We start from the raw sequence: 26322 nt of genomic DNA on the forward strand, positions 1-26322 counted from the left end.
AAAAATTAACAATTAGAGTAAAATAAGTTGCCCCTTATTTTAATGAGTCCATAATCCAAATTATGTTATAATATTAGTCAATTTAGTCATTCAATTTCAAATAGAAAATTATGATATATACACACCCTGGATCTGTTCAAAGTTCGAACATGCTCTAATCGAAAATGAAAAATATGATATCTTTTTTTCAACATACACACACACATATATATATATATATATATATATATATATATATATATATAGAGAGAGAGAGAGAGAGAGAGAGAGAATTATACTTTTGGTCTCTCATGTTTGGTCCGATTCCACTTTCGGTTCCCCACGTTCCAAATTGTACAAAGTTCACCTCCAAAATTCAAAAACACTTTTGGTCATCGCCGTTAAATGTCCATTAGCAAGTAACGGAACACACTATTTTGAGGTGAAAATTAAAATTTTAAATTTTTTGGGACTGAAAAATAATTATAAATTTAAAATAGACTACTTATAAATTTTAATAATAAAAAAATAAATTAACGAAACAAATTATTTTTTATTATACTTAATATTATTATAATTATATTACTTATAATTAAATTTTTAATAAAAAAAATTAACTAAACAAATTATTTTAATTATACTTATTTTAATTATATTACTTATGATTAAAGTTTTAATAATAAAAAAAGAAATTAACTAAATAAATTTCATTATACTTAATATTATTAAGAATTTAATAATAAGTAGTCTATTTTAAATTTTTAATTATTTTTCAACCCCAAAAAATTTTAAAATTTCAATTTCCGCCATAAAATAGTGTTTTCCGTTACATGCTAACGGACATGTAATGGCAGGGACCAAAAATCTTTAAAATTGAACTTTGGAGGTGAACTTTATTAACTTTGGAACAAGAGAACCAAAAGTGGAATCGAAACCTTACAGTATGCCATATATCACACAAATACACATTGCATTACATACAAAAAAAAAAAAAAAAAGAAAAAAAAAAAATATATATATATATATATATATATATATATTTATATATATCATCGCCCTATACATAAAATATGCTGTTCAATCTTTATAAATTACATCATAATCCAGTTGTGTACAAACTATTTCAAAAAAAAGAAAAAGAAAAAAAAGAAGAAGAAAATAAAATGAATACAGTCCACTACACTCTATCAATCGCAGAAAGATGATCGAAGGTATTATTAGCAGACGAATGTACCTCCGTTTCATCTTCACCTAATTTATTTCTTTCAACATTTAAATCATGCACAAACTCCCGATTCGAAATTCCCGAAGTTTTCGGTGGTGGCTTCACAGCACCGCCTTTTTTGGCGACGGGCTTTGACCGGTTGACCAAATAGTTAAGCCATGACAGAAGATCGATAACGTAAGCCTCTGTCTTTTGCTTGTCTGCATGGTGTAGTGTCTCGATTTGCATAATGTCGATGGGCCCCACTGTTCTGTGATTATGTGCGGAGCTGCATTTACATGGGAAATCGAATTGGAATTAGCACTTTTCGGAAAAAAATCCATTTTTTTTCGAAGTGAAAAGCTGACTTCAAATTTGTTCCAAAAACGGAAATCGGAAAATCGGAGTTTTTGGAAATGGGAATGCAAAAACTAAATCCAAAATCAGTTTTTTTTTTTTATCGGAATCGGCGGAATTCGAAACTTCCAATATTTTTTTTTATATTATAAGTCTACTTTCGGAAATAAAATTGGAATTTTTGGAAATTGGAATCTAATATGTATTCTAACTCCGTCCCCAAAAAAAAATTCGGGAATCGGAACTTTAGTAATTCATAATGAAAAATATTGTTCCAAAATCGATAATATTCAGAACTGAATATGCGGAATTCGGATATAACATTCCAATTTCCACTCGTATATTCTTTAATGCAAAAAAATACTAAAAATAAGTAAATAATTATTAAGACAATTAACCGACGGATATTTTAACTACTCACCCGGTGTTGGCCCACTCTCCGACCCAACCGAATCCATGATGTGCTCTGTTTGCATAATCGAACAAACGATTTTCACGATTGATGATAAAACAGTGACAAAAACTATACATGTGAAGGAATTATTTATTTATTTATTTTATTTATTTATTTATTTATTTATTTATTTATTTATTTATTTATTTATTTATTTATTTATTTATTTATTTTATATCTTACTTGGCTGTGTTTGTGGCGACGAGAGCAAGCCAATGCAACGTCTTCTCCATCTCGTCTTTGATTTGTGTCACAGTCAGCTGCATATATCCAAAAAACCAAAAATTCATTATTTCAAAAGCTAATAAAACTAATATAATAAAAATTAAAAGGGAAATATCGTACCTCTTTTCCGACATGGAAAGTCTGCAGCTTCGATCGTAAAGAATCTCTTACATTCGGTGGCAAGCTTTGATACAATGTATCTCTCGACTCTGGTGAAACGGAACTCGGACGAGCTACCTGATCACGCGAGAATAACGGTCACATAAATAAATGCTTTAATTACCAATTTAATATTTGTTTCGAATATCGACAGTGCAATCCACTATAGTTTTCATTATTAAATAATAAATAAATAACATAAACGTTACTCACAATTGCGTCGATTTGCAGAATAATGTTAGCATAATGTAATGCAAGCCCAGCGGGCCCCAGTTTTTGCTGATTGCTGATTCGTTTTTCGGGTGTTTCACCTCCACCTCTTGGTGTGACTGCAAAAAAAACATTATGAAAAACGAAACGTATATTTTCGACAAGGATATATCCAACGAAAGAAAATCGAGATTGGAATTTATACCTGGATTGCCGAAGGTGTTGTTTATTTCCTGATTCAAAAACAGCACGATATCCACAAGCTTCCCCATAACCTGTTATAGAGCATTTTATCCACGTCTTCGTTAAAATCTTCAAACTAATTTGCAATTGACAAATTTTACGTATTTCATCAAAATCGAATACGTGCAGGGCCCGAATAAATATCCGGGCTTGAGTTTCTATTACACCCCTATAATCAAATGTTGCTTTTTCGTAAAAAAAATACTAACTGCCGGCAGATACAGACACAGCGTAAAAGGTAAAACGAGCAACTTGCAGAATAAGAAAAGATTTACGGTAAATTCGTGTTAGAAAAGAATAAATTTTCGAGAAACGAGGCAAAGGAAAACGGCACCTCTTCCATACTTCTGGACCACAACGACTTTTTCTTTAAGTTTTTCACTACTTTCCGTTGGCTTTTTATTTCGCCTAACAAAACATTTACGCTGTTGTCCCTGTCTCCTATAAATGACGTAAATCAAGAAAAAAAACATTTAGCGTATTACGTGATTAGAAATTAAAAAAATAAGGAAAAATAATAAAAATCATATAACAGTCGAGTGATTACCTCTTTGCGAGGCATTGGATTTGAACTCCTCAAGACGCTTACGCTGATAATCTTGTTCAGATCTGTCGAGCGCATGCAGCTCTTGGTATAGCTCCTGCAGCCAAAAAACATGTCGAATATTTTCATTGTTTATTTTTGGCAGCTTCTTTTTGAACAAATCACGAAACCCGAAACCCGAAAATAACAATAAAAATGAAATTATCGATCGTTTTTAAGACAAATGGACGATAAAGAAGGTAAAATACTAACAGCTGTAAGTTGAACAGAAGTCATGAGCTGCAGCATCACCGCTTCGGCTGTTTCCTTCAACTGCTTCTGAGGGGTTCTATCTCTGCTACGTCTAGAAACGAGAATCGTAGAAAACCGATCAAAAAAAAAAATTACTAACATAAAAAATAAAAAAAAAATAATAATAATAGATAAAGGTTCGGTAAGTTACTTCTCGAAGAAGCGGTCCAAGTTGTGCCACTGAGGATCTTTACATCGATTTCCGAACCGAACTACCTCTCCCGCAAAAACTTTCAGCTCCTCTCTGTGCACACAACAATAATAATTTAATAAATAAATAAAAACGACAACTTTAATCAAGAAAATAATAAAAAATTGCGAATTAAAGAAAAAAACTAGCAACCTTTTGTCGGAGGCAACTATGCTCAAAAGTTCGTCGGTGTCGTTTGAAATTAACAGCTGGACGTATTTAGCGGGAAGCACTACTTCTTTTAATTGCCTTATGCTTCGCATCGAAAGCGATTCCATAAGGTTTGATGCTTTCACAATTGTGTTGGCTACCTCAAAGGCTAAAATGGTAAGTTCACTGTTTTTGGTAGTCGAACCGGAAACGAATCCTCCGCCTTTTAAGTTCAAACTGGTGACACTAGTTCCGAGCGCGTCCAATACGTCTACCGCCCTTCCGAGTCCAGCACTACCAGCTCTTCCCAGAATCGAACCCACTTCCGAAACCTGATAAAAAAAAAAAATTATTTTTTTCTAGAGAAATTATAAAAATATATACTGGGCCGAACAATTCTAAATCGACTTTTTGGCGATTCTTGATTTTTGTTTTTGGCAGTATGGAACTGAATCATCTTCTCTTACATCCTTAACCACAATATCATCCCACGTGTTCTAACGGATCATATTAAACCAAAACGACATGATTAAAAACAAATAAAAATTAATTAGGTAGATGCACATAACATTTAAACTTAGACATATTCTCTGATCATCGGATGCAACAACAACATCAAATAAGGCTCGGTTAAACGACAAAGATGCCATCTTTTTTCTACTTGTTATAATCTAGAACAATACGCACTTGCCGCGTCATGTTCAATAAATTATCCTAGAAAATACCAATCGGCTAAAAATGACGGTGAATTGCGCGCCATGCAGTGGCGGAGACATCATAGAGTCAGAGGGGGCCAATGCCCCCCCCCCCCCCCCCCCAAAACAATTCTCGAATCCCTATTTTTTATGTAAATATTAAAAAAAAATCGTGTATAATTAGCATGATCGGCCCCTGTCTCATAATTTTTTTAACGCATTCGACCCCCCCAAACTTAAGATCCTGGCTCCGCTAGTGACAGCCATGAATCGGTAACAAACAAAAGAAATAAATTAGTAACTCTCTATCTCGACAGGTTTTCCACATTTTACGATCATGCACAATGCTAGAATACATACAGAAAAAATCCGGTCGAATAATGCGAATTCTCAACCTTGACCCTCATAAGTCAGAACAAATAAAATCAGAAAATTCAAGAATGAACTTTTATAACAAGTGGAAAAAAAAAACTAACCTTTGTGCCCCTATATGATCTAGATTTGAGGGTTAAACTCCTCCGATAGCGCGGAATTCCGTCGTAAAATTCATCGGTATCGCTGATATTTGAATACTGAGCAGACAATTTGGGGGATTCTTGAGCTACTACAGTTGGCTTATCTATGGATTCTTGTACGGATGGTGGAGTTATTACAACCTTATTCATATCCCTCTGTTTCTTCTTCTTCCCTGAATTTGAATTTGATGTTGAACTCTGCTTTGAAGACCTCCCTCCCATTTTGATTTTTCTGTTTTTTTTTTTCTTCAAAAGAAAAATTAGAATAAAAAAAAGACCCAGAAATTTTAACATCAAATGATCACCAAAAAAAATTCAAAAAAAAAAAATGACTAACCAAAAAAAGACGATTCTTGATTCTTGGATGAGAAGGGATTGTTGTCTGGGTAGTTGAGAGTTGAGAAATGCCAAGTCTAAGAGGCGCGCTAAAGAAATCGATTATATATTTATTTTATTTTATTAATTAATATGTAATCAAGAAAATAAATTAATTAATTAATGGGAATTGGGAAGACGAGTCATAATATAGTAGTAATAGTGTGTTATTAGTTGTTGGCTGACTTGCAGAAACAATTTTTTTACCAGTGCAAGAATCTCGTACTGGATTGATTCTTGATGAAGAAGATGATTGTAATAAAAGAAAGTGATTATTTCTTATTTAAAAAAAAAAAAGTGGTTATTAATTATGTTTGTATTACGAACTTGTGTGTAATATTTGTTTTAACTTTTTCTACATGTTTTCTTTTGGTTGTTTTCAGTTATAAGGAAGGTGATTGGAAGATTGGAACGAGAATGGCTACCAAACCTGGTTTGACTTGGATTTAGTCCTAAAGTCAAACTTGGAAGGCATATCCAATTATTAGTGGAATAATCATGATAATAAGGGTTAATTACAACCAACCCCCTAATATTTGGCTTAATAAATTTAAGGTCCATCTTGTATTCACAAATCATAATTATAAACACTTTACCTAGAATTAATGGAATATTAGAAACCTTAACGTTAGGGGTAGTTAGTTGTAAATTACGAATATAGCAGGGACTTTAAATAATTTTAAAAAACCTTAAATCAAGTATGTTGTAATAATTTGAATTGAAACTTGGACAATTTTTATTTTTTTTAATTCATTACAAATTACAATCACCACTAGTGCATCAACAACTTAAAAAAAAAGATTAGAAAAATAAATTTTAAATTATTCAAATAGAGTCAAAATATTACATTTACCTCATGTAGTATGATATAATAATTTTAAAATTCTTGTAGTTTTCTTAATTACAACCACACCCTCGCATCAGAATTTCTAACATTTCGTTAGTTTTAGGACAATGTTTATAATTACTAAACCTCATGCATCTTAAAGTTATTATGGTATATGTCAGGAAGTGACCGTAATTTACCCTAATAATAATAATCATAATAATAATAATGTTAAGGCAGCATCCCAATAAAATATCCATGATTTGCAAAAGTTCAACTGTAGTGTTATTGTTTTCAAATAATTGTTTGTATGTGCAATAATTTTAGCTCATATTTTGTATTTGAGCTAAAAATCCAAATATACTAAATGCACCGGCAATCGAATTTGAGCTCGTATTGAGAGCTTACCATTCGGCTAAGCTTAATTTAAATGTCGGATAAAATCTTACTTCTGATAAGTTATTACAAGAGTTGATAAATTGTTACGTCTTATTTTTAAAATTCAACTTTTTAAGTGTTTGAATAATGAGCTTATAAGCTATAATCATCTCAATCTTCTATTGCCTTCTTTATATCAATGGCAACAACATACTTGTTCAAAGAAGTTTCATCAGTTAATCAAGATTCATATACAAACATGAGGGAAATTAGAGATTATTGATAATTCTTTCAATACAAATATAATATAAATTGAGGTTTCAATTTATGCATATTTTATATACAACATACCAACTTACAGTTCTGAATGCATATCAGACGAATCACCGCTCTTCAAGTTTGGTGAATTTTTATCGACTTTATCAGGCAGTCTTGAAAGGATAAGCCGTGCTATGTTCTCAGCAGAAACAGCGCTCGTTTCCATGGAGCTAGCTGCATTCTCAAAAGCATTAACATAGTAAAGATGATTATTATCTAAAATGAAAGGAGCGTATCTTTCAGGTGCTTCGTAATGTGGATAAGCACCCCAGTTGATCTTGATCGTCTCCACTCGCGAGCTGTCAATCGATAAACAAATAAAGAAAACAAGAAATAATAAATAATAAAATTTTCATATTTGGTTTTTAATAATTTGTACAATATTGATGAAAAACAAAAAATGAAAAAAAAAAATCGTAATCTGGGATTAAGATGGAATAGCTCGATAATCATTTAGATTATCAACAGGTATTGTTTTTTCAATATTTATAACGTTGTGATGTTTTTTCTTTATAAAGTAATTTTGATGAAACTAAAAATATTACTTATAGTTGGATTCTTAGTAAAAAGTTAAACCTTTTCTGTAACATTTTCAAATACGAAGCAGTTTAAACTAAATTCACCGAAGGATGAGTTTGAATAATTTTCTAGGCTGAGAGGTTTAGCTGTAATTACACCTAACCTCATGGGAGGTATGTGTAATTTACCTAAAGAATATATATATTATATATACGGAAGGCAGATTTGATTGTTCATTTTAGCTCACCAGTATCATGCAATAAACTCCCAAAAAAAGAAAATGAAAAGAAATTTTGGACCCTGCTTCACGTTCTCGTAGACGCATTGTAATAAAGTAGTAGTACCTGAAAATGTCATCCAGTAAGGCATCTGTCATAGGTTCACGGGAGAATATCTTGTAGGTCATATCTTTCTCATGTTGTTTAAGAATACTGATGCTCGAGAACGGTAGATCATCGGATTCTATGGTGCCCACCAATTCTGGAATATCCGATAACACTTTCAGACCAAAATACCCCTGATCAAAGCAAATTTGAAATATAAGAAAAAATCATTTGTCATATTAAAGACAGGATAGATTCGAGGATAACCGGTATACTCACAGGATTTAACAGGCCCCGAACAAAAGTTGCATGCGTGTGCTGTAGTTTTCTCGGAGGTATTGATATTCGAGGATTGAAAAGAATATCGAGTTCATCCAAGGGTGTTGCCACCACTGTGACTTGACAGCTGTAACTTTTTCCTTTCGTCGAGTTAAGCTCGTAGAAATCTCCCATGTAAGAGATGGACTCTATTTCTTCTTGAAGGTGCAAATCAACGTCTGAACGGTTAATTAATCCAGCAGCCATTTGCCAGTTTCCTCCTTCAACGGACCATAAACCACCGCCAGATCCAGCCAATGAAACTGCACCGGCGAGTCCACTCATGTTCACACTTTGTCCGTAGTTTATTCTCGTGATGACCTTCATAAGCAAGAGATTTTTTTACATTTGGTTGAAAATAAAAGTCAATATTTTGAGATAAAAGACAATTAAAAGTCAAAAGCCCCAAATAGATATCTTACTTCCGAACACCCTACTTCTGAGTTAATTTTGCATTCTTTTTTTTTCCGAGTGTTTTCCGTTTCCACTGATACCAAAACTTGCCGATTATAGGATTGTACTAAAACAAGACAAAAAAGTGCACGCGAACTCTATAGACTATTGACTTTGACGCCATTTAATTTCCCTGTGCAATATTTCAGGCCTGCAGGCAGCGACTTTCTGGCTAAAGATCTCATTAACAATACATATAAGTTACAGAAGCATGCTATTGGATTAGGCCATCTAATAATCACCATCACTTATGATTCAGTCACCATTGTTGGATGCTAAAAGTCGGTAATTTATACACGAGTATTTCTACTGTTCTACTTGAAGAAATAGTTCACGAATAAGTAGCAGATTAAAATGCTATCTGACAATGACACAAAAAGAGTATCAAAAGTATAAGTACAAAAATGATATTTTCAACCACAATCTTATTTAGTTCAATTTCGTAAGTTCTGGTAGATGGATTCTTTAACTTCACCACAGGAAGGCCAGCATATTAATACTTCATGTCTCGACCGGAAAATTAGAGAGATTATTTAGGTTATCTGCTGAAACATCTCTGTCGTAACCAAGAAACATTATCATTCTCTAGAAACTGGTCGATACAATCTTTTATGTTTCCCCGTGCATGTGCTATGTCAGTGAAATATGAGATCGGCGAATTGCAACTGTTTTGCAAATTGCTTTGCTTGTTAAAACTACGAAATTCTCTATCCACACGCAATCACATAACTAAAGATAAGTATCGCTGCGTTATTTGGCTACATTTGAGATTCACTACACATAGACTTCAACGGTAAGAAAGTAAATGAAAACGACAAAATGAACACGGAAATGAAGCAGCAGAAATGTTAATATGTGCTCAAATACGAGGTATTATCATGCTGAAATAAAGGCACAGCTACATAAATCGCAAGTGGTTGACAATATTTAGGAGGAAAAAACAATGTTATTCATAATCGGAATGAAGAAACAAATGCCGTGCATACGGAAATAAGAAATAGTAATCATAGCAAGGGAGAAGGAAGATCTCACTGTAACAAGCTCTTGAATAAGTAAAGAGGACAATCCAGCTTCAACCAGTTCATCTCCTAGTGTTCTTGTTGTCAGATTGTACAGCCCGGCCCATTTAAGCATCCCCTCCACACTCTCAAACACGGGCCGGGCCTCAAAACCTTCATAATACCTCAAAAACTTATTGAGCATCACCTACAATTCATATACGTATACCATATCAACACAAAATCTATATATATATATATATATATATATATATATATATATATATATATATATATATATATATATTGAAATCAGATAGCTGCTAATACTTTTGATGATTGACAATTTTCATAAAACCATGAACAGAAGAACACAAGAGCTGAGAAACCCTATGAAATCAGCTAAGTACCTCAACGAAGCTATCCATCCGGAGGAGAGAGAAGACGCCGTATCTCACTAACAATTTAATCGAATTGGCGATCGATACAAAGCGCTGGATAATTGGCAGCTTGGAGTTCGAATTCAGCGTTCTGTAGACGAATTTTCGGCCGTCCCAAATGCCCAGAGAGAGACAATCGTCGGCGTGGTTGGGTTTTTTCACTTGGAGGTTGAGGTAACTGGTGTAATTGGAGGCGTGGTAGTTTTTGGGGTGGAGGATTGAGCCGCCGGCCTCGAAGGTCTCGCCGGCGATGGTGACGGTGGCCATGCGGCCTCCGACGACGGCGTTTCGCTCGAAGATCGTTATCTGGCCGATTGACTGGGGGTCGTCGGAGTAGAGGCGGAGGAAGTGGGCGACGGAGGCGCCGCCGATTCCGCTGCCGATGATGCAGACTGTGTGGGGGTGGGGTTGTGCGTGTGAGGGATGTAGTAGGAATAGGATGCTGAAGAATACGAAGGGTGCGGTTTGACGATGGTGATTGTTCATTGAGGTGTGTGTGGTGGTAGTGGTAGTGGTGGTGGTGGTGGCGGCGGTGGCGGTGGCGGTGGTGAGAAGGGGGTGAAGGTTGACTTTGAGGTGTTAACTTTGAACTCGTCGGGATAATTAAAAAAATTACAAAATCTCTTCCACAAAAGAATTAAAAAAATCGAAAAATTCGAAAACCAAAATTTTGAAAATTGGGATTTTGACAAAACTTATTTCAAAATCGGATGTTTTTTTATCGGAATATACAAAAAACAGAAATTTCATTATTTTACAAAAAACAGAATTATAATAATATCGATAGTATAAGTGTAATTTCTGAAAAATGAATATCATAATTTTCGGGTAAGATTGGACTCTCATATATATTCTAATTTCAATCTAAAGCAAATTGGGAAAACAAAATAGTACTCCGAAAATTGGATCGAAATCGACTGAGTTCGAAAACTCTATTACGACTTCCTGTACTCATTGCTAGGTAAAACTTATAAAGTTGGATAAATATTGAAATCATTTCTACATACAAAAATATTGTAAAAAGTTGCCGGTTCTGTTAAACAAAATCGTAAATATAAAAATAAAAATAAAAACGAAAAGAATATATGAAAGAGCAATATATGTTATTAAGTTTGGTTAACTACTGCTCCGTTGTTTTTAGGTGTTTGTAAAATTAAAATCGAAACTGAAAATTGAAACAACTTGACATTTTGCTTCTCTTAAAATAAGTTGTTTTAATCTATCTTTTTTAAAATACCCTTAGGCCTGTTCTTTTTTAATTGTTATTTAAATGCATTTTCCAGAATATTTGCAAACACTCCAAACTATTAGAAATAAACATTTAATACACACTTAACTCTCAATCTATAACTTCTGTTTTTTAATAAGTTTTTGCAAATACCATTAAGTGTTGTTCTACAATAATGAGAAAATATAAAAGGTTACAAATGGGGTAAATTTGTCAAATAAATATTCCTTTTCCCCCTAAAATCAAAACCATTTTAATAACTCTCTGAGTTTTCTTAATTAGTATGGACCTCAAACAACATTTAAAAAGAAAGGGATGGAGTAAATAGTATATTTATGACAAGTTAAGTGGAGATTCATAATAATTAGTTTTCTTACTGCAATAATCTTCAACTCTTTCTAAAGATTCTTTGCAAGTTTATTGTTGCAATTTGAAATTCATAAATAATTATTCCGCGAATCCAACAAGAACACATTTTACTCTCTCGAATTCGATCGAATAATCGCAACAAATAATTCGAACAAACCACCTCCCATCTTCTTTCATCAAGATTTACATGTGTATATATATATCTCTCTCTCCCATCCCTATAAACCTCTATACATCTACATCGTCTTCTACGAAACGCAATTCGGAGTCGAATTTCTCGGATAATTAATCCATCAAACAAATTTATATATAGATATGTATATATATATATATAGATATATACCTCAAAACGGCATGCATGCTTTCGGATACCAACAACACCTCACATTCGAAAAACAGTGATCTATCTGATTCTTCAACAGCATTCTCCTAATAATATCGTCGCCCTGCTTCTGAAAATCCAACGAACCGGAAGAAACCGATCTCGACCGTCGAAAACATTCCGCCCCACGTCGGTCGTGGGCCCCACCATATTTCTCCACCACCTCAACATCCCACAAAACCTTATCCCTCGTCTTGCTCCGGTGAGGAACATCGTGCGTGATCGAATTCCTCCAGGGGGGGAGGCCCCCGTTGGGCCTCAAGAACTGGCCCCACAGGGACCTCAGCCTCACCTGCATCCCGTCCCTGTGTGGCTCCCACTCCGTGGCGGGATCGCCGCCTTGCTGGCAAGGGCGCGTCTGGACGACCCTTTTTCCGGTGACGCCCGGAAGAAAAGGCGTGCACGAGGCGGTTAGGTACGTGTTGAAGCAGCTTTTGAGACGGATGGCGTCTTTGCCGCCTTGCACGAATTCCACCTCCCAAACCGCGTTCGGGGCGGACTTGTCGCGGCCTTGGCTGATTGTCGACCGGTCTTCTTCGGCTATCAGGTATTTGTCCTTGTGGGTTATTAGCCTGATTGATTTTGCTTTCAAGAAAAGATCCATTCTCTTTTTTCTTTCTTTCTTTTTCTTTTTCTTGAATTAATTCAATGGTTGTATTATATGTAATTAATCTTTGCAATTGGGAATGTATGATGAGAAATGGTGGAAATTAAAGAATATGTAATTGGGATGGATGGATTATATTACAAGAAAGCCTTCACGTACGCATGCATGCATGCATACATGCATGCAGATTAATAATGGGGGTTTTCGATGATGAAGGCCAAGACTTGTGAAAGTGCTAATCTTGGAATATATGTTTAATTGTAAAGGTATTTTATTTATCCAAATGTTGTTTATAACGTGTGTGTTTCGTGTTGGTTTGTAGTACGCACATGTTTTTTTTTTTTAATGGTAGTTGGTTTGTATATTTTTTATTGTAAATTTCGGTGTAGATATCATATTTGCCTAGGTTGAGGATTGCCCTACATTTTTAGCCTATACTAATTGCTTGGAATAGTTTTAAGTGTTTGCATAACTTTTTGTAACTTTGTATGTATATGAAAAATGTTACCACTTGAAAAGTTTGAGCATGAAAACATCTCCCTCATGAGTGGTGAAATCCTGACTTCGCCACCGAATGTAGCGAGTGTATTTATATATATATATATATATATATATATATATATATATATATATTTTAATAATATTTTTTTGTCCTAACTTATACACATTTTTTAATTTTCTTAATAAGTGCGCGACAAAAAAAAACGATATTTAAAATGGGATGGACCGACGGAGAGAGTAATATTTATTTCCAAATAACGATGCAACTCCAAAGCATGCTATGGTGCCAAGTGCATGGATTGTAGTAGTTATGCAACACAAAACTTGTGCCCATTCTTGATTTTGGCACTAATTCTAATTTTTTTCACCGTATTTAATTCCTCCTCCCACTAATTCCATTTTCTGTTGAATTTCACCAGCTAATCCAAAATTAATTAATCTCCCTACCCATTTTTATTTTCTTTTAATTAATTATTTAATTAGTATTTTTTATCCATGATATCCATTTTAATCATCATTCACCTTATAATTTCATTCATCAACCTTTCCACAGATGCCAAGGTCTTCATGGTTCTAATGGAGGATGACCCTCTTGTGATGATGTCACTAAGGTTCTAAATAATTAGTCTTGTTTTTTATTATTATTATTATTATTATTATTATTATTATTTATTTATTTATTTATCAATTTATTTATATAATTTTTCTCTCTCAATTTAGCAGTAGTAGTGAAGATACTGCAATGCACAAAGAGCGAATCGCACGCGACCACGACAACTTCATTAAAACGCGCCTCGGAGAAGGCTCCTACACCAAGTTGTATAGCTATACTCATTTGCTCAACGGCTTTGCAATTCACGCCGACGATGACCAGGTTATACGATTATATTCGATTTTATTGCATTTTATTATAAAAATTAGCAAAAAAAAACCCCTATGATGCAATTTTTTTTAGCAAACTACCTTTTACAAACTCACCAGAGCCTATTTTAGCAATTCGATATAACACAGGGGTACTAAATGCAATAAACTCGAAAACAGTATACTAAAACAACTGCATTAAACACTCACTTTGTTGTGTGTGTGTGTGTGTGTGTGTGTATATATATATATATCTCTTCAGGTGATCCATATGTTACGAGGTGCAGATAAAGTTAGATCCGTACACGAAGACACGAAAATGGAGAAGCAAACAACGCACACACCCGATTTTCTCGGGATTACGGACGGTGCGTGGCCAGCGTTGGGTGGGTCCACAGTTGCAGGCGACGAGGTTGTGATAGGCCTAATCGACACCGGAATAAACCCTTTCCATCCAAGCTTTATTACTCAAACATCGAATAATAATATATTATTCGATAAAAATAGCAAGTTCAAAGGAAAATGCATCACGGGGGAACAATTCCCACTATCGGCGTGCAACGGCAAGATAGTCGGCGCGCAGTATTTTGCTAGGGCAGCAATTGCTGCAGGGGAATTCAATTCCACGCGCCACTTTTCTTCTCCCTTCGATTCCGACGGTCACGGAAGGCAAGTGATCAATTAAACACGTGCATACATATCATTCGAAATAATCGTTAGTACGATAAATTAAATATAGTTTACGAGTATAGTGATAATGAAATTGGATTTAATAACAGTCATACAGCATCGACAGCAGCGGGAAATAACCATATTCAGGTGGTGGCCAACAACTTCAGTTATGGCTACGCAAGCGGCATGGCTCCGGGTGCAAGGTAATTAATTAATAATCGAATCGTCTCTAACTATTTTGTTGATATAAAATAAAAATAATTGTTTTGATTAAAGATATAGCGCGAAAAGTATTAACGTAGTCGTGCTTGTACAGGATTGCTGTGTACAAAGCTCTTTATCCTTTCGGAGGTTACATGTCCGATGTCGTGGCTGCAGTCGATCAGGTTATATATGTATATAGAACTTGGAGTGGTTATTCCCAATTATGGGTGGGAAATTGTAACAAAATATCCGATTTCCGCCTATTCCAATTCGATTTTTTCCAATTTTGCAACAATATTTTTCATCCCGAAAATCCAATTATTTCTGTTTTTTTTTATATATGAAGTGGAATATACATGAAATTCAGATTTCCAATCCGATTTTAATTTTCAAAAATAATACTGATTCTTTTTTTTTTCGAAAATCACACATTTAATATAAATATTATTCTGCAGTTTATACTTTTGGTGACTAAAGATTGGATTTTTTTTCCGAATTCCGCCGAATCCGATCCAAAAATTTCCGATTTCGAAACAAGTTTTTTCTTTCCAATTTCATAAATTCGATTTTTTCGATTATTTTTCAGAACATAATTGGAATTAATTTTTCACTTATGAAAAAAACCAGATTTGTTCCGAAAAGTGCTTATCCCGACCTGATTCCGTCCAATTTCTACCCCTATTCCCAATCAACATATACATTCTCATTTATTTTCTTTTCATGATTTTTTTTTTTCTTTTTTTTGGTGATATGAAGGCAGTAGAAGATGGAGTGGATATACTAAATCTATCGATAGGGCCAGCAAGCATACCTTCCGGGCCGTCAGCATTCCTAAACGTCTTAGAAATGGAACTCCTCTTCGCAACGAAAGCCGGCGTGCTCGTAGTACAAGCAGTCGGAAACGGGGGTCCCACACCAAGCTCAATCCTCTCATTCAGTCCATGGATTGTCAGTGTCGCATCCTCCACAACCGACCGAAAGTACAGCAATTCCCTCTTCCTAGGAAACGGACAACACCTGCCAGGCACCGGACTTGCACGTAAATAAAACAATATCAAAATTAATTCGAGCAACTACATAAAAAAAATAAAAAAAAAATTCATAATAATGAAAATGAGTTGATAATATATTGTGTGTGCAGCGCCGACGGTTGGAGGAGTGTACTTTCCGGTTGCAGCGGCGGCAGATGTTAGTGAAAGGAATGTTACGGTGGGCGTTATTGAAAGCTGTCAGAATGCAGATCCGTTCGTACGTGAATTGGCTCGAGGGAAGATAATTATATGCACGTACACGTTCGACTTCGATTCTGAGGCGGCTTCGATTTCTGCGGTTGTGGACACTATACATAAAATTGGTGCTGCCGGTTTTATACTAACGATGGATCCTGACTTGGGGTCTCACCAGATTAAAGGCTCCACTATTACTCTACCTGTGCCCGGAATCATTCTAAACAACATGGAATCCTCTTCGGTGCGTATACACACTCCTCGTTTTTCAAAGCTTCCTAATTCAATAGACGCACATATATAATGTCGTTAACTTTCGTCTACTTAACGAAACAACAGGCTCTTTGGGAATACTACAACTCGAACACGATAAGGGGCAGGAGCGGTGCCGCCATAGTATTCCGAGCAAGGGCGAGGATTCTAGACGGAAGGCAGGCTAGCTACAACGTGCAGGCGCCAGCTGTCGCCTCGTACTCCTCACGAGGCCCCGACCTGAACAACGCCCTTCTAGAAACCGCGGACGTGCTCAAGCCCACCATCATGGCGCCAGGCTCGTCAATATGGGCGGCATGGACAAAGCCCAACAGCCGAGGAGACGACTACACCAAATCCCAAACGTTCGCACTCCTCTCCGGGACAAGCATGGCCACACCGCACATAGCCGGCATCGCCGCCCTGATAAAGCAGAAGCACCGCCACTGGAGCCCGGCGGCAGTCGCCTCGGCGATGATGACAACGGCCGACCAAACCGACCACTCCGGCTCTCCGATCCTCGCACAGGGGAAAAACGGGCTGTTATCGCCCGCGACGCCGTTCGACTTCGGAGCGGGTTCGATCAATCCGTCTAAAGCCATCGATCCAGGCCTAGTGTTCGAAGCTTATTTCAAGAACTACGTAGAGTTCTTGTGTGCCGTTCCAGGGTTGGACGATAAGTCTGTCAGACGGGCGGTGGGAGTCGGGTGCCCCGACAAGAGGAAGGAGTGGTGCTCGGATTTGAACACTGCGAGTGTGACGGTTTCGAATTTGGTGGGGTCGAGGAAGGTTGTGAGGAGAGTGACTAATGTCGGTGGTTTTGATGAGAAGTATAGGGTGGTTGTTAGAGAGCCGGTCGGGGTTCGAGTTAGTGTTGAGCCTCAGGTTTTTACGATCAGTGTGAACGAGTCGACGCATATTACGGTTATGTTGCAGGCAACTCAGAGGACGAACCGTTACACGTTTGGGGAGATGGTTTTGGAGGGGAGTAATAATCATGTCGTTCGAGTTCCTATTACTGTCTTTGTTAGCAGCTACCTAGGTTCTTGAAAATTTTCGATATAAACGGACAGTGGTTCCGAAATAGTTTTTAAGTTCCGGACTTTCGTTGCCTGTTGACTCTGTTCGGCGTACTTTCTTACCACGCAGCATCGAATAACTAGGAATGAATGTTGCTACATGATATGAATAGATTTGAGATTCACTACATAATATAAATATAAACTCTAAGCTGGTAATCTTAATTAGGCACTTATAACTATCATTAATTGTAATTAGGGAGAACAACAGAGCAAAATGACAGTGAAATTAATTTAACTTCAGCCTGCGGGAAGAAGGGGATTTGCTTCTTATACTTAGCTACAGCAATTGCACATAATTTCAAGAAATAAAGAATATATATGGGGACAACTATTTTGAATACTAGTTTTTTCTTAGTTGAATACCAAAAAAATAAAAAATAAATAATTAATTGTAAATTACTTTAATACCCTTAATGAAAATTAAAACCAAAAAATATTACAAATACTATTTTTCTTTCTTAAAAACCAAATAATCAAAAACCTAAAAAAAACATTTCCCTCCTCACTCACAAACCCCTCACCTCCTCCACCTCCTTCTTCTCCCTCCCCAAAAACCCTCCTAAAAAACCCCAAAACAAAAGAAATCAAAACCTTACACAACTTGCAAAATGGCCTCAAATGACAATAGAATGGTAGTTTACGAGCAAGGAGAACCCATTCAGGTATGTATTCATGTATTTTTTGAGCTAAAACATCGATTTTGAATTTTTTTTTTTTTTTAAAACTCGCCATGTATTTTCGACACATACAGGTCGAAAATACCCTTATTTTTCGACATGTATGTGTCGAAAATACCCTTTACTTTCGACACCTAAGTGTCGAATTATGATGCAATTTTCGACACTTAAGTGTCGAAAATTACCCATATTTTCGACACTTAAGTGTCGAAAATTGCATCATAATTCGACACTTAGGTGTCGAAAGTAAAGGGTATTTTCGACACTTAAGTGTCGAAAATATGGGTAATTTTCGACACTTTAGTGTCGATTTTGTTCCTGTTGCAAATTTACTTGTCTTATATTTTCGACACTTTTGTGTAGATCGATTGCACCCATTCATTTACCACGTCAGAAAAATTCCCAACAAAAGAAGCTTTAATGGCATGGGTTCGTGAAGTATGTAAAAGAATTGGAATGGTGTTAATGATTGGGGGTTCGAGTGACGGGGATAGAGGACGTAGGACACCGTATGTGATTGTTCGTTGTGAGCGTGGGGGCCATTATGTTGGCAAGAAGGTACCAGGTGAAGATGATCAAAGACCGGGAAAAAGGAGCACCGGTTCAAAGAAATGCAATTGTCCGTTTAAATTGAAGGGGACAAGAGAACACAAGGATGATGAAAAGGCTGAGTGGAAATTGGATGTTAGTTGTGGTATTCACAACCACAACTTATTCGAAAACTTGCACGGACACTCTTATGCCGGAAGATTATCAAAGGAGGATGTTTCCTTTGTTCACACTATGAAGAAAGCAATGGTGAAACCAAGGGCAATTCTAAGAGCATTGAAGCAAAAGGACCCGTCTAATGTAACTGGTATGAAGACAGTTTACAATACTATCTCTAAGTTAAATTTCAGTGAATTGGATGGGAGATCTCAATTGCAATCATTGTTTGTCAAGTTGAAAGAAGATGAATACCTCTCGTACCATAGATCGAACGAGTTGAATGCGATTACCGACTTGTTTTGGATCCACCCGAAATGCATTAAGTTGGCACAGTCGTATCCGTACGTATTCGTCATCGATTGCACGTACAAGACCAATCGTTACGGACTCCCATTTCTTGAGATTGTGGGTTTTACTTGTACCAACAAGACGTTCTCAATTGCCTTTGCTTACTTGGACCACGAAAAGACGGAAAATTTTGAATGGGCGTTGCGTTGTTTGAAGGAGGCCATGACCAGTTGTCATCGGCCTAATTGCATTGTAACAGATCGAGATTTGGGTTTAATGAAAGCAGTGGCCAATGTGTATCCATCGAGTCATCACTTGCTGTGTCGGTGGCATGTGAACAAGAATATAGTGGCCAATTGTAAGAAATTGTTCCCAAAGGACATCACCAAATGGAAGCAATTTCAGTCGAGTTTTTCGGCTCTTATTGAAAGAAATACCATAGAGGAGTTCAATGAGGATTGGGAGGATTTGAAAAGAACATTTATGGGTTATCTCCCGGCTATAGAGTATGTAGCCAATTCATGGTTGGATCCGTACAAGGAGAGACTTGTATCGGTGTGGACAAATAAGTATACTCATTTTGGAACGTACACTTCTAATAGGGTGGAGGGGGCACACGGACGAATGAAAAGGGATGTGCGTAATTCAACTGGCACATTTGTGGATTTGTATACGAAAGTCCACAATCAAATTGTCGAACAACACAATGACATCAAGGCTTCCTTTGAAGTAAGTAAAAATACTTACGAGCACACTTTCAAAACGTTGATATACAATGAGCTTCGTGGAAGTATCTCAAAATACGCTCTGCAACTACTCAAAGTTGAGGTGGACAATGCGAAACTATTGCAACCGAGCGATATGGGTTGTAGTTGCGCCATCCGAACAACCCACAGTCTACCATGTCGCCATGAACTTCATGAGTATGTTGTTGTGAACAAATGTCCTATCCCACTTGAGTTAATAGGCTCGTATTGGAAACACATGAGTATGGAGCCCGTCGCGACCACAGGCCAAGTCATCCTACCAACCATCGACGAAGAATTATCGGAATACCAGAAGCTCTTTGAATGTGCCGATCTCGATGCAAAAACTCGATTGCGCAACCATTTGAGACATTTTACCCACCCAGAGAATACTAACCTTACGGAGCCAAGTGAAAAAGTTGTTAGCAAAGGTCGACCGGCAAAAAGTAGGAAAGACAAATCAAGCACTCGGGACAAATCACATTTTGAGTATGTGGAGCCAAAGAAAAAAAAATCGAAGCAAGCTAGTTGTTCTCCAAAGGTAAATGTCGCTACTATCGTCTCATTTCATTGAAGTTGCATTTTATAATTGTGCTGAGTAATGAAGTGTAATATACTGCAGCTTATACCTGTACTGATGAGATTACGAGGGCATTCGAATGATTCTTTCAACACTATACCAACTCAAGAGTCAGGAAAAAGCACTATACCGACACAAGAGTCGGTCAAACCATTATTTGAAGATGCAGATGTGGGATTGCCACCAGGTTTGATCGGCAAGAATAAGTACATTGACACGATCCATCCACGATTTCGTATGCACGTTCGAGAAATCATCAATGTCGGTTCAGATGGACACTGTGGATTTCGGGCAGTTGCCTCTATGATGGGATTTGGAGAAGATGAATGGGGTCGAGTGCGAGATGACATGCTACGGGAGTTGACTTCTAATTTTTCCACTTACACGACCATGCACCGTGGCGAAGAAACCGTTAGAAGCATGCAAGCTATTGTGAGTAATTGGGATGTTCCTGCAACTCGTGATCATTGGATGTCTTTTCCAAATATGGGTCATGTAATTGCTTCAACATACAATATTGTGCTTGTCTACTTATCCAAGTATCAGTGTCTCACGTTCCTTCCCCTATTGAGCGATCCAAAGCTTTTCAGCGAGAGACAAGAGCACGGTATGGCATTCGTCGACAACTGTCACTTCGTGCATGTTGTCTTGAACAAGAATTGTCCAATACCTCCTATCGCCGATTATTGGTACCGATGTCATGATCCTAAAGCTGATGGTTGGAAGCCTGCAGAAATGGATGGTCGGATTACAGCATTTCGAGAATTAATAGGTCAAAATGTTGCCACGCGAGAGAGTTTCGAGATTATTACTATATCAGACAATGGTGATAGTTCTCCCAACAAAAATATGTAAAGTTACTGGTGCTACTTTCAATGTTATTAAGTGTTGGGTTTTTATTTGAATATAACATAAAAAACACATCTAAGTGTTTTTGGACAAAAAAAAAAATGCAATTTTTTCAAAAAAAAAAAAAAATTGATACAGCTCAAATTCGACAGCTAGCTGTCGAATTGGAGCTGTATACAATTTTTTTTTTTTTTTTGAAAAAATTGCAAATTTTTTTTTTTTTTTTTGTGAAATTAACCCCAAATACATTGCAATGTAACATAAAAAACACATCTAAGTGTTTTTGGACAAAAAAAAAATGCAATTTTTTCGAAAAAAAAAAAATTTGATACAGCTCAAATTCGACAGCTAGCTGTCGAATTACTGTGTGTAATTCGACAGCTAGCTGTCGAATTGGAGCTGTATACAATTTTTTTTTTTTTTTTGAAAAAATTGCAAATTTTTTTTTTTTTTTGTGAAATTAACCCCAAATACATTGCAATGTAAGATAAAAAACATATTCTAAGTGTTTTTGGACAAAAAAAAATGCAATTTTTTCAAAAAAAAAAAAATTTTGATACAGCTCAAATTCGACAGCTAGCTGTCGAATTACTGTGTGTAATTCGACAGCTAGCTGTCGAATTGGAGCTGTATACAATTTTTTTTTTTTTTTTTTTAAAATTGCAAATTTTCTTTTTTTTTGTGAAATTAACCCCAAATACATTGCAATGTAAGATAAAAAAACATATTCTAAGTGTTTTTGGACAAAAAAAAATGCAATTTTTTCAAAAAAAAAAAAAATGCATACAGCTCAAATTCGACAGCTAGCTGTCGAATTACTGTGTGTAATTCGACAGCTAGCTGTCGAATTGGAGCTGTATACAATTTTTTTTTTTTTTGAAAAAATTGCAAATTTTTTTTTTTGTGAAATTAACCCCAAATATATTGCAATGTAATATAAAAAACATATTCTAAGTGTTTTTGGACAAAAAAAAAATTTCAAATTATCAAAAATATTTTCATTTAAAACAACCAAAATCCATACAAAACTAAATTAAAAAACAAATAAAACAAATAAAATCCATCAAACAACATCCATCTAAAAAAATACAAGACTAATCCTGTGTTTTTTTCTTCCTACTAAACACGCGTTTCACAACCGCCTGTGGGGCATCGGACGAGCTCGATGGCGGTGGAATTGGCCCTATCGAGCTACCTGGAGGTGGTGGTGGGGCATCCGATGACCTCGAAGGAGGTGGAAGTGGGGCATCCGGCTCGATCAATCTGACAATATCATTTAGGGTCCCCCACATGACCGTATGAGCGTCAGATGGCGCAAGTCCCCGCACCTCGCTAAGTGTACCCTTCACCAACTCCAAAATTTGTGAAAGTTGGACCTCCTTATCGGTACCACCCTCTGGACGAGCTTCATGGGGCCGAGGTCGATCCGCCTGGGGTCGAGGTGGATGGGCTCCATGCCTACTCAGTTGTAACATGCATCTGGGTCGGAACCAATTCATGTAGTCCGGCGAAGTGTCCGCCTCCCCGAGTTCAATTTCAACGGACCTCGACTCCTCGTCCAGACAATACTCCTCCCACCGATCAGAGAATCGTTCGCCATACGCAACGAAAATTGAGTTCTGGACCGGTCGACCTTTGCTAGCTAGAGCTTTGTACATATCTTTTGACATGTATGCACGACCTGGAATGATTTGCACCCGGTTGAACTGCCTCAACACTCTGTCCGGATGATATGCCTCGAAGTGGTCCATGCAACATATCATCCCACTAAACCAAGCAGAATCTGGCATCGGGAAACGATCACGAATAGCCGTATACGGTGACCATAAAACCTAGTAAAATAAATAAAAAATTAGATGTAAAAACCTACTTAAGTAGTAATAACAAATTATTAAACTGGTATGTTACCTGATCGGGGATCAAATCATCTAATCGAGATCGCAGGTACGACGCTCGTTCAGGCGTTGAAGTAGTCTTTGACTGAGGCTCCCATCGGCTCGCTAATGGCCCCTCGAATTCCGTCTTCAATGTGCCACCCCCCAAATAAGGAAAGTGCTCGTAAATCCATGACTGAAAGAGCGTCAGCCAGCCAGCCATCGAGTTCGTTGATTTTTGTGAGGCTGAGGAAAGCTCATCGTACAACCGGCAAAGACATGCAGTGCCCCAAGCATACTCGCCGATCCGATCCAAATCAGATACAAGATTTAGGTACTCAACGCTTACCATGTTGCCTGTCTTGTCGCACAGTATAGTACACCCGAGCAAAAATAACAAATACGCCCGAATGGCGTATGTCCTCTTCTCCGCACTATCTCTCATGGTCACTTTGCTAAATTTAGCCTTCAACCATTCCAACTTGACCGCTTTCTTCTTGTTTACATCGTCCGGGTACTCACCTAGCAACTCGAACATCAAAGAACAGGGAATGGTTTTGGAATCACGGACCAAACGCTCGCAAGATACGGTACGCCCAACAACTGGCAAACCGACCAACGTACTCACATCGTCAAGTGTGATGGTCATCTCTCCAACAGGTAAGTGAAATGTGTTGGTAGCTGGCTGCCATCTCTCTACGAAGGCTCTAAGTAGATGGTCGTCCACAGTGTTGTACGATGCCTGTACAACTGACATTAAACCACATCTTTGTACTACCTCTGTAATAAACGGCGCCGGCTCCCAACCTTTCAAGGTTCCTGTGTGATTTCATATTCGAAATTCTGAGCCGCGCTCCGAACGATCTGGCCCTCCGTTCACAATATGATAAGCAATGTGCTTATCAAATTTTGTGTACAATTCCGGTATCTCGGGACCTAGGACCGGTTCGTTGCTCGAATCACCAACTTGTACAGTCGAATGTAGAGCCGGCACCGGATTCGTTGACGAAGAACCCTCTCCAGACTTCTTCTTGGTCGTGGTCTTTTTCTTGGTCGTGACTGCTATGCCCTTGCCTTTATCGGATAATTCCTTCCTCTTCTTACGGTTCGAGACAGTCGGAGGTATACGAGGTTCATGTGGTTCTTCCACTGCAAAATAACACACAAATAAAAATTAATATACATAATATAAACACAAGCAAATAAAAATAGGGAAAAAAAAAAAAAAAAAAAAAATTCACAGTTCAAATTCGACAGAAACCTGTCGAAAATGGGTTGCATTTTCGACAGAAACCTGTCGAAAATTGGTTGAATTTTCGACATGTCGCTGTTGAAAATGCAACCCATTTTCGACAGGTTTCTGTCGAAAATTACCAAAATCCAAACTCAACAATTTCACCATTTTCGACATCTACATGTCGAATTTGGATGAATTTTCGACATCAACCTGTCGAAAATTCATCCAAACTCGACATATACAGGTCGAAAATGGTGAACGAAGAACCGACCCACGAATCTCAAATCAATGCTCAAATCGACTGAAATCAGATGCACCCATTACTAATTAACGATCATTCTAACCTAAAACAACCAAATCCTAATTACCCATATCAAACAATCAAATCTTAAATAAATATTAAAGAAAAAAAAATCGAAACAACTATAACTTACTATTCGAAGACGACGACGGCGGCGGCTTTGGGCGACGTTGGGCGGCGTTCGGCGGTGTTTGGCGTCGGCGTCCGACGGCGGCGATGGTTGGAGCGGCGGCGGCGGCGTCGGGCGGCGTGGACGGAGGGAGGTGGACGGAGGGAGGTTTTTTGTGTTTGAATTTTTTTTTTCTTTTTTTTTTATTTGGTTTTCAAATAGGTAATTTCAAAGAAAAATTGATGTAATTAGTATTTTGTATGAAAGGGTATTTTTGTACTTTTATTTTTATTTTGGTATTAAAGTAAGAAAAAACTTAAAAATATGTACTCAATTGTGGTTTTCAACTAGGTAGTATTCAACTAAGCAAAAATTAGTATTCAAAATAGTTGCCCCCAATATATATATATACAGAAATGATAAAACCATGAACAGAGAGAAAGAAACGTAAGAAATTCGACCAAGTACCTCAACGAAGATATCCATCCGAAGGAGTGAAACGACACCGTATTCGAATACCAATTTCATTGAATTGGTGACGGTCACGAATTAGGGCTGGATATTTGGCAGCTTGGCGTTTGAATTCAGCGTCTTGTAGACGAATTGGGTTTTTCACTTCGAGGCGTGCTATATTTCTTGGACTGGAGAATTCAGCCGCCGACCGGCGTCGAAAGTCTCGCCGGAGATGATGACGGTTAATTTTGAGGAACTCATCGAGAAATGGAACAAGTTTGCAAGATCGTATCAAACTCGTTTTAAAAATTTCAAATCTCACAAATAGTCCCTCGTCTTACTATTTAGTCTTACTTTAGTCCCTCATGTCCTAATTGTTTCATTATCATCCTTCAACTCTACAATCTATTTCAATATAGTCCTTCATTGTATAATTTAGTTAACTTTAACAAAATCTTTTGTTTACCAGATGAAATATTATATTATTACAATTATTTTTAATAAACTATAAATAATATAATAAATACTAGAAATACATATATAATTGAATTAGTTCTTTAAATATTAAAATAAGATCTTAAAAATATAAATATTTTTTGGGATTTGCTTTTTACGGTTTGAAATTGCTATTTATCGTTCAAAGATTCCCTCTCTTTCTCTCTCTAAAAAAAACGCTCTCAAAGCGATTTCATCACAAATCATTCTTATTGGTGTGATATACGAACATAAATGAGTTCATCGGATGAAGATCTGGATAGCGGACATAACGAGGTAAAAATTTCGTCTTTTCGATCGAAAAAAATGGGCTAAACATTTAAAGGCCCATCTCGGGCGCCCGACAGTGCAGTGCACGCCCATGTTGGGCGTGCAGTTGGCTCATACACGCCCATTACGGGCGTTTGTAGGCCAACTGCACGCCCAACATGGGCGTGCACTGCACCGTTGGGCGCCC

At 36.9% G+C, this 26322-nt stretch overlaps 5 protein-coding genes and 1 long non-coding RNA gene across 8 annotated transcripts; 2 read left to right on the plus strand and 4 right to left on the minus strand.

The window, feature by feature from the left end:
* Positions 1 to 1050: 1050 nt before the first annotated feature.
* Positions 1051 to 5868, minus strand: LOC105976859 (D-lactate dehydrogenase (DUF668)). 2 transcript variants are annotated; one of them, XM_088821804.1, is made up of 14 exons: positions 5799 to 5868; positions 5554 to 5641; positions 5178 to 5448; positions 4010 to 4338; positions 3818 to 3910; positions 3628 to 3718; positions 3379 to 3472; positions 3166 to 3272; positions 2794 to 2863; positions 2592 to 2707; positions 2340 to 2456; positions 2178 to 2254; positions 1962 to 2006; positions 1051 to 1472 (listed from the first exon to the last, which is right to left on the minus strand). In XM_088821804.1, exons 3-14 carry the CDS (start codon positions 5436 to 5438, stop codon positions 1157 to 1159), a joined length of 1716 nt encoding a protein of 571 aa, XP_088677930.1. In that variant the 5' UTR covers positions 5439 to 5448; positions 5554 to 5641; positions 5799 to 5868; the 3' UTR covers positions 1051 to 1156. The 2 variants fall into 2 exon arrangements, with proteins under 2 accessions (XP_088677930.1, XP_012857573.2); XM_013002119.2 differs by lacking the exons at positions 1051 to 1472; positions 5799 to 5868 and having other exon boundaries at positions 1958 to 2006; positions 5178 to 5462; positions 5554 to 5593.
* Positions 5869 to 7009: 1141 nt separating this feature from the next.
* Positions 7010 to 11076, minus strand: FCLY (farnesylcysteine lyase). The gene is made up of 5 exons (XM_013002121.2): positions 10135 to 11076; positions 9759 to 9932; positions 8235 to 8594; positions 7977 to 8149; positions 7010 to 7412 (listed from the first exon to the last, which is right to left on the minus strand). Exons 1-5 carry the CDS (start codon positions 10648 to 10650, stop codon positions 7151 to 7153), a joined length of 1485 nt encoding a protein of 494 aa, XP_012857575.2. The 5' UTR covers positions 10651 to 11076; the 3' UTR covers positions 7010 to 7150.
* Positions 11077 to 11742: 666 nt separating this feature from the next.
* Positions 11743 to 13108, minus strand: LOC105976803 (uncharacterized). The gene has a single exon (XM_013002064.2). It carries the CDS (start codon positions 12745 to 12747, stop codon positions 12106 to 12108), a length of 642 nt encoding a protein of 213 aa, XP_012857518.1. The 5' UTR covers positions 12748 to 13108; the 3' UTR covers positions 11743 to 12105.
* A 380-nt stretch (positions 13109 to 13488) lies between these two features.
* On the plus strand, positions 13489 to 17673 carry LOC105976858 (subtilisin-like protease SBT2.6). 2 transcript variants are annotated; one of them, XM_013002118.2, is made up of 8 exons: positions 13489 to 13862; positions 13975 to 14125; positions 14375 to 14781; positions 14892 to 14987; positions 15101 to 15170; positions 15745 to 16027; positions 16130 to 16458; positions 16554 to 17673. In XM_013002118.2, exons 1-8 carry the CDS (start codon positions 13747 to 13749, stop codon positions 17514 to 17516), a joined length of 2415 nt encoding a protein of 804 aa, XP_012857572.1. In that variant the 5' UTR covers positions 13489 to 13746; the 3' UTR covers positions 17517 to 17673. The 2 variants fall into 2 exon arrangements, with proteins under 2 accessions (XP_012857572.1, XP_012857571.1); XM_013002117.2 differs by having other exon boundaries at positions 13635 to 13862; positions 13972 to 14125.
* Positions 15582 to 25632, minus strand: LOC148768365 (uncharacterized). Its single transcript, XR_016033085.1, has 2 exons — positions 25386 to 25632; positions 15582 to 16005 (listed from the first exon to the last, which is right to left on the minus strand). It is a non-coding gene; the product is annotated as an uncharacterized LOC148768365 (long non-coding RNA).
* On the plus strand, positions 18035 to 21424 carry LOC105969234 (protein FAR1-RELATED SEQUENCE 5-like). The gene is made up of 3 exons (XM_088821805.1): positions 18035 to 18210; positions 18589 to 20508; positions 20590 to 21424. The coding sequence occupies exons 1-3, from the start codon at positions 18157 to 18159 to the stop codon at positions 21400 to 21402; spliced, it is 2787 nt and encodes a 928-aa protein (XP_088677931.1). The 5' UTR covers positions 18035 to 18156; the 3' UTR covers positions 21403 to 21424.
* Positions 25633 to 26322: the final 690 nt, after the last annotated feature.

This window comes from Erythranthe guttata, chromosome 8, assembly GCF_056151865.1.
Source record: "Erythranthe guttata isolate IM_541 chromosome 8, IM_541, whole genome shotgun sequence".
Classification (NCBI taxonomy): domain Eukaryota; kingdom Viridiplantae; phylum Streptophyta; class Magnoliopsida; order Lamiales; family Phrymaceae; genus Erythranthe; species Erythranthe guttata.

Excerpts from the sequence above, each read along its gene's own strand:
- LOC105976859 (XM_088821804.1), bottom strand. The coding sequence starts at position 5,438 with ATGGGAGGGAGGTCTTCAAAGCAGAGTTCAACATCAAATTCAAATTCA. Across the intron at positions 3,911-4,009 it reads ATAGTTGCCTCCGACAAAAG|AGAGGAGCTGAAAGTTTTTG; the intron begins GTTGCTAGTTTT and ends TTGTGTGCACAG. Across the intron at positions 2,708-2,793 it reads CAACACCTTCGGCAATCCAG|TCACACCAAGAGGTGGAGGT; the intron begins GTATAAATTCCA and ends TTTTTTTTGCAG.
- FCLY (XM_013002121.2), bottom strand. The coding sequence starts at position 10,650 with ATGAACAATCACCATCGTCAAACCGCACCCTTCGTATTCTTCAGCATC. Across the intron at positions 8,595-9,758 it reads TTATTCAAGAGCTTGTTACA|GTCATCACGAGAATAAACTA; the intron begins GTGAGATCTTCC and ends TTGCTTATGAAG. Across the intron at positions 8,150-8,234 it reads TTCGGGGCCTGTTAAATCCT|GGGTATTTTGGTCTGAAAGT; the intron begins GTGAGTATACCG and ends TGCTTTGATCAG.
- LOC105976803 (XM_013002064.2), bottom strand. The coding sequence starts at position 12,747 with ATGGATCTTTTCTTGAAAGCAAAATCAATCAGGCTAATAACCCACAAG.
- LOC105976858 (XM_013002117.2), top strand. The coding sequence starts at position 13,747 with ATGATATCCATTTTAATCATCATTCACCTTATAATTTCATTCATCAAC. Across the intron at positions 14,126-14,374 it reads TTCACGCCGACGATGACCAG|GTGATCCATATGTTACGAGG; the intron begins GTTATACGATTA and ends ATATCTCTTCAG. Across the intron at positions 14,988-15,100 it reads GGCATGGCTCCGGGTGCAAG|GATTGCTGTGTACAAAGCTC; the intron begins GTAATTAATTAA and ends GTGCTTGTACAG.
- LOC105969234 (XM_088821805.1), top strand. The coding sequence starts at position 18,157 with ATGGCCTCAAATGACAATAGAATGGTAGTTTACGAGCAAGGAGAACCC. Across the intron at positions 18,211-18,588 it reads AGCAAGGAGAACCCATTCAG|ATCGATTGCACCCATTCATT; the intron begins GTATGTATTCAT and ends ACTTTTGTGTAG. Across the intron at positions 20,509-20,589 it reads AAGCTAGTTGTTCTCCAAAG|CTTATACCTGTACTGATGAG; the intron begins GTAAATGTCGCT and ends AATATACTGCAG.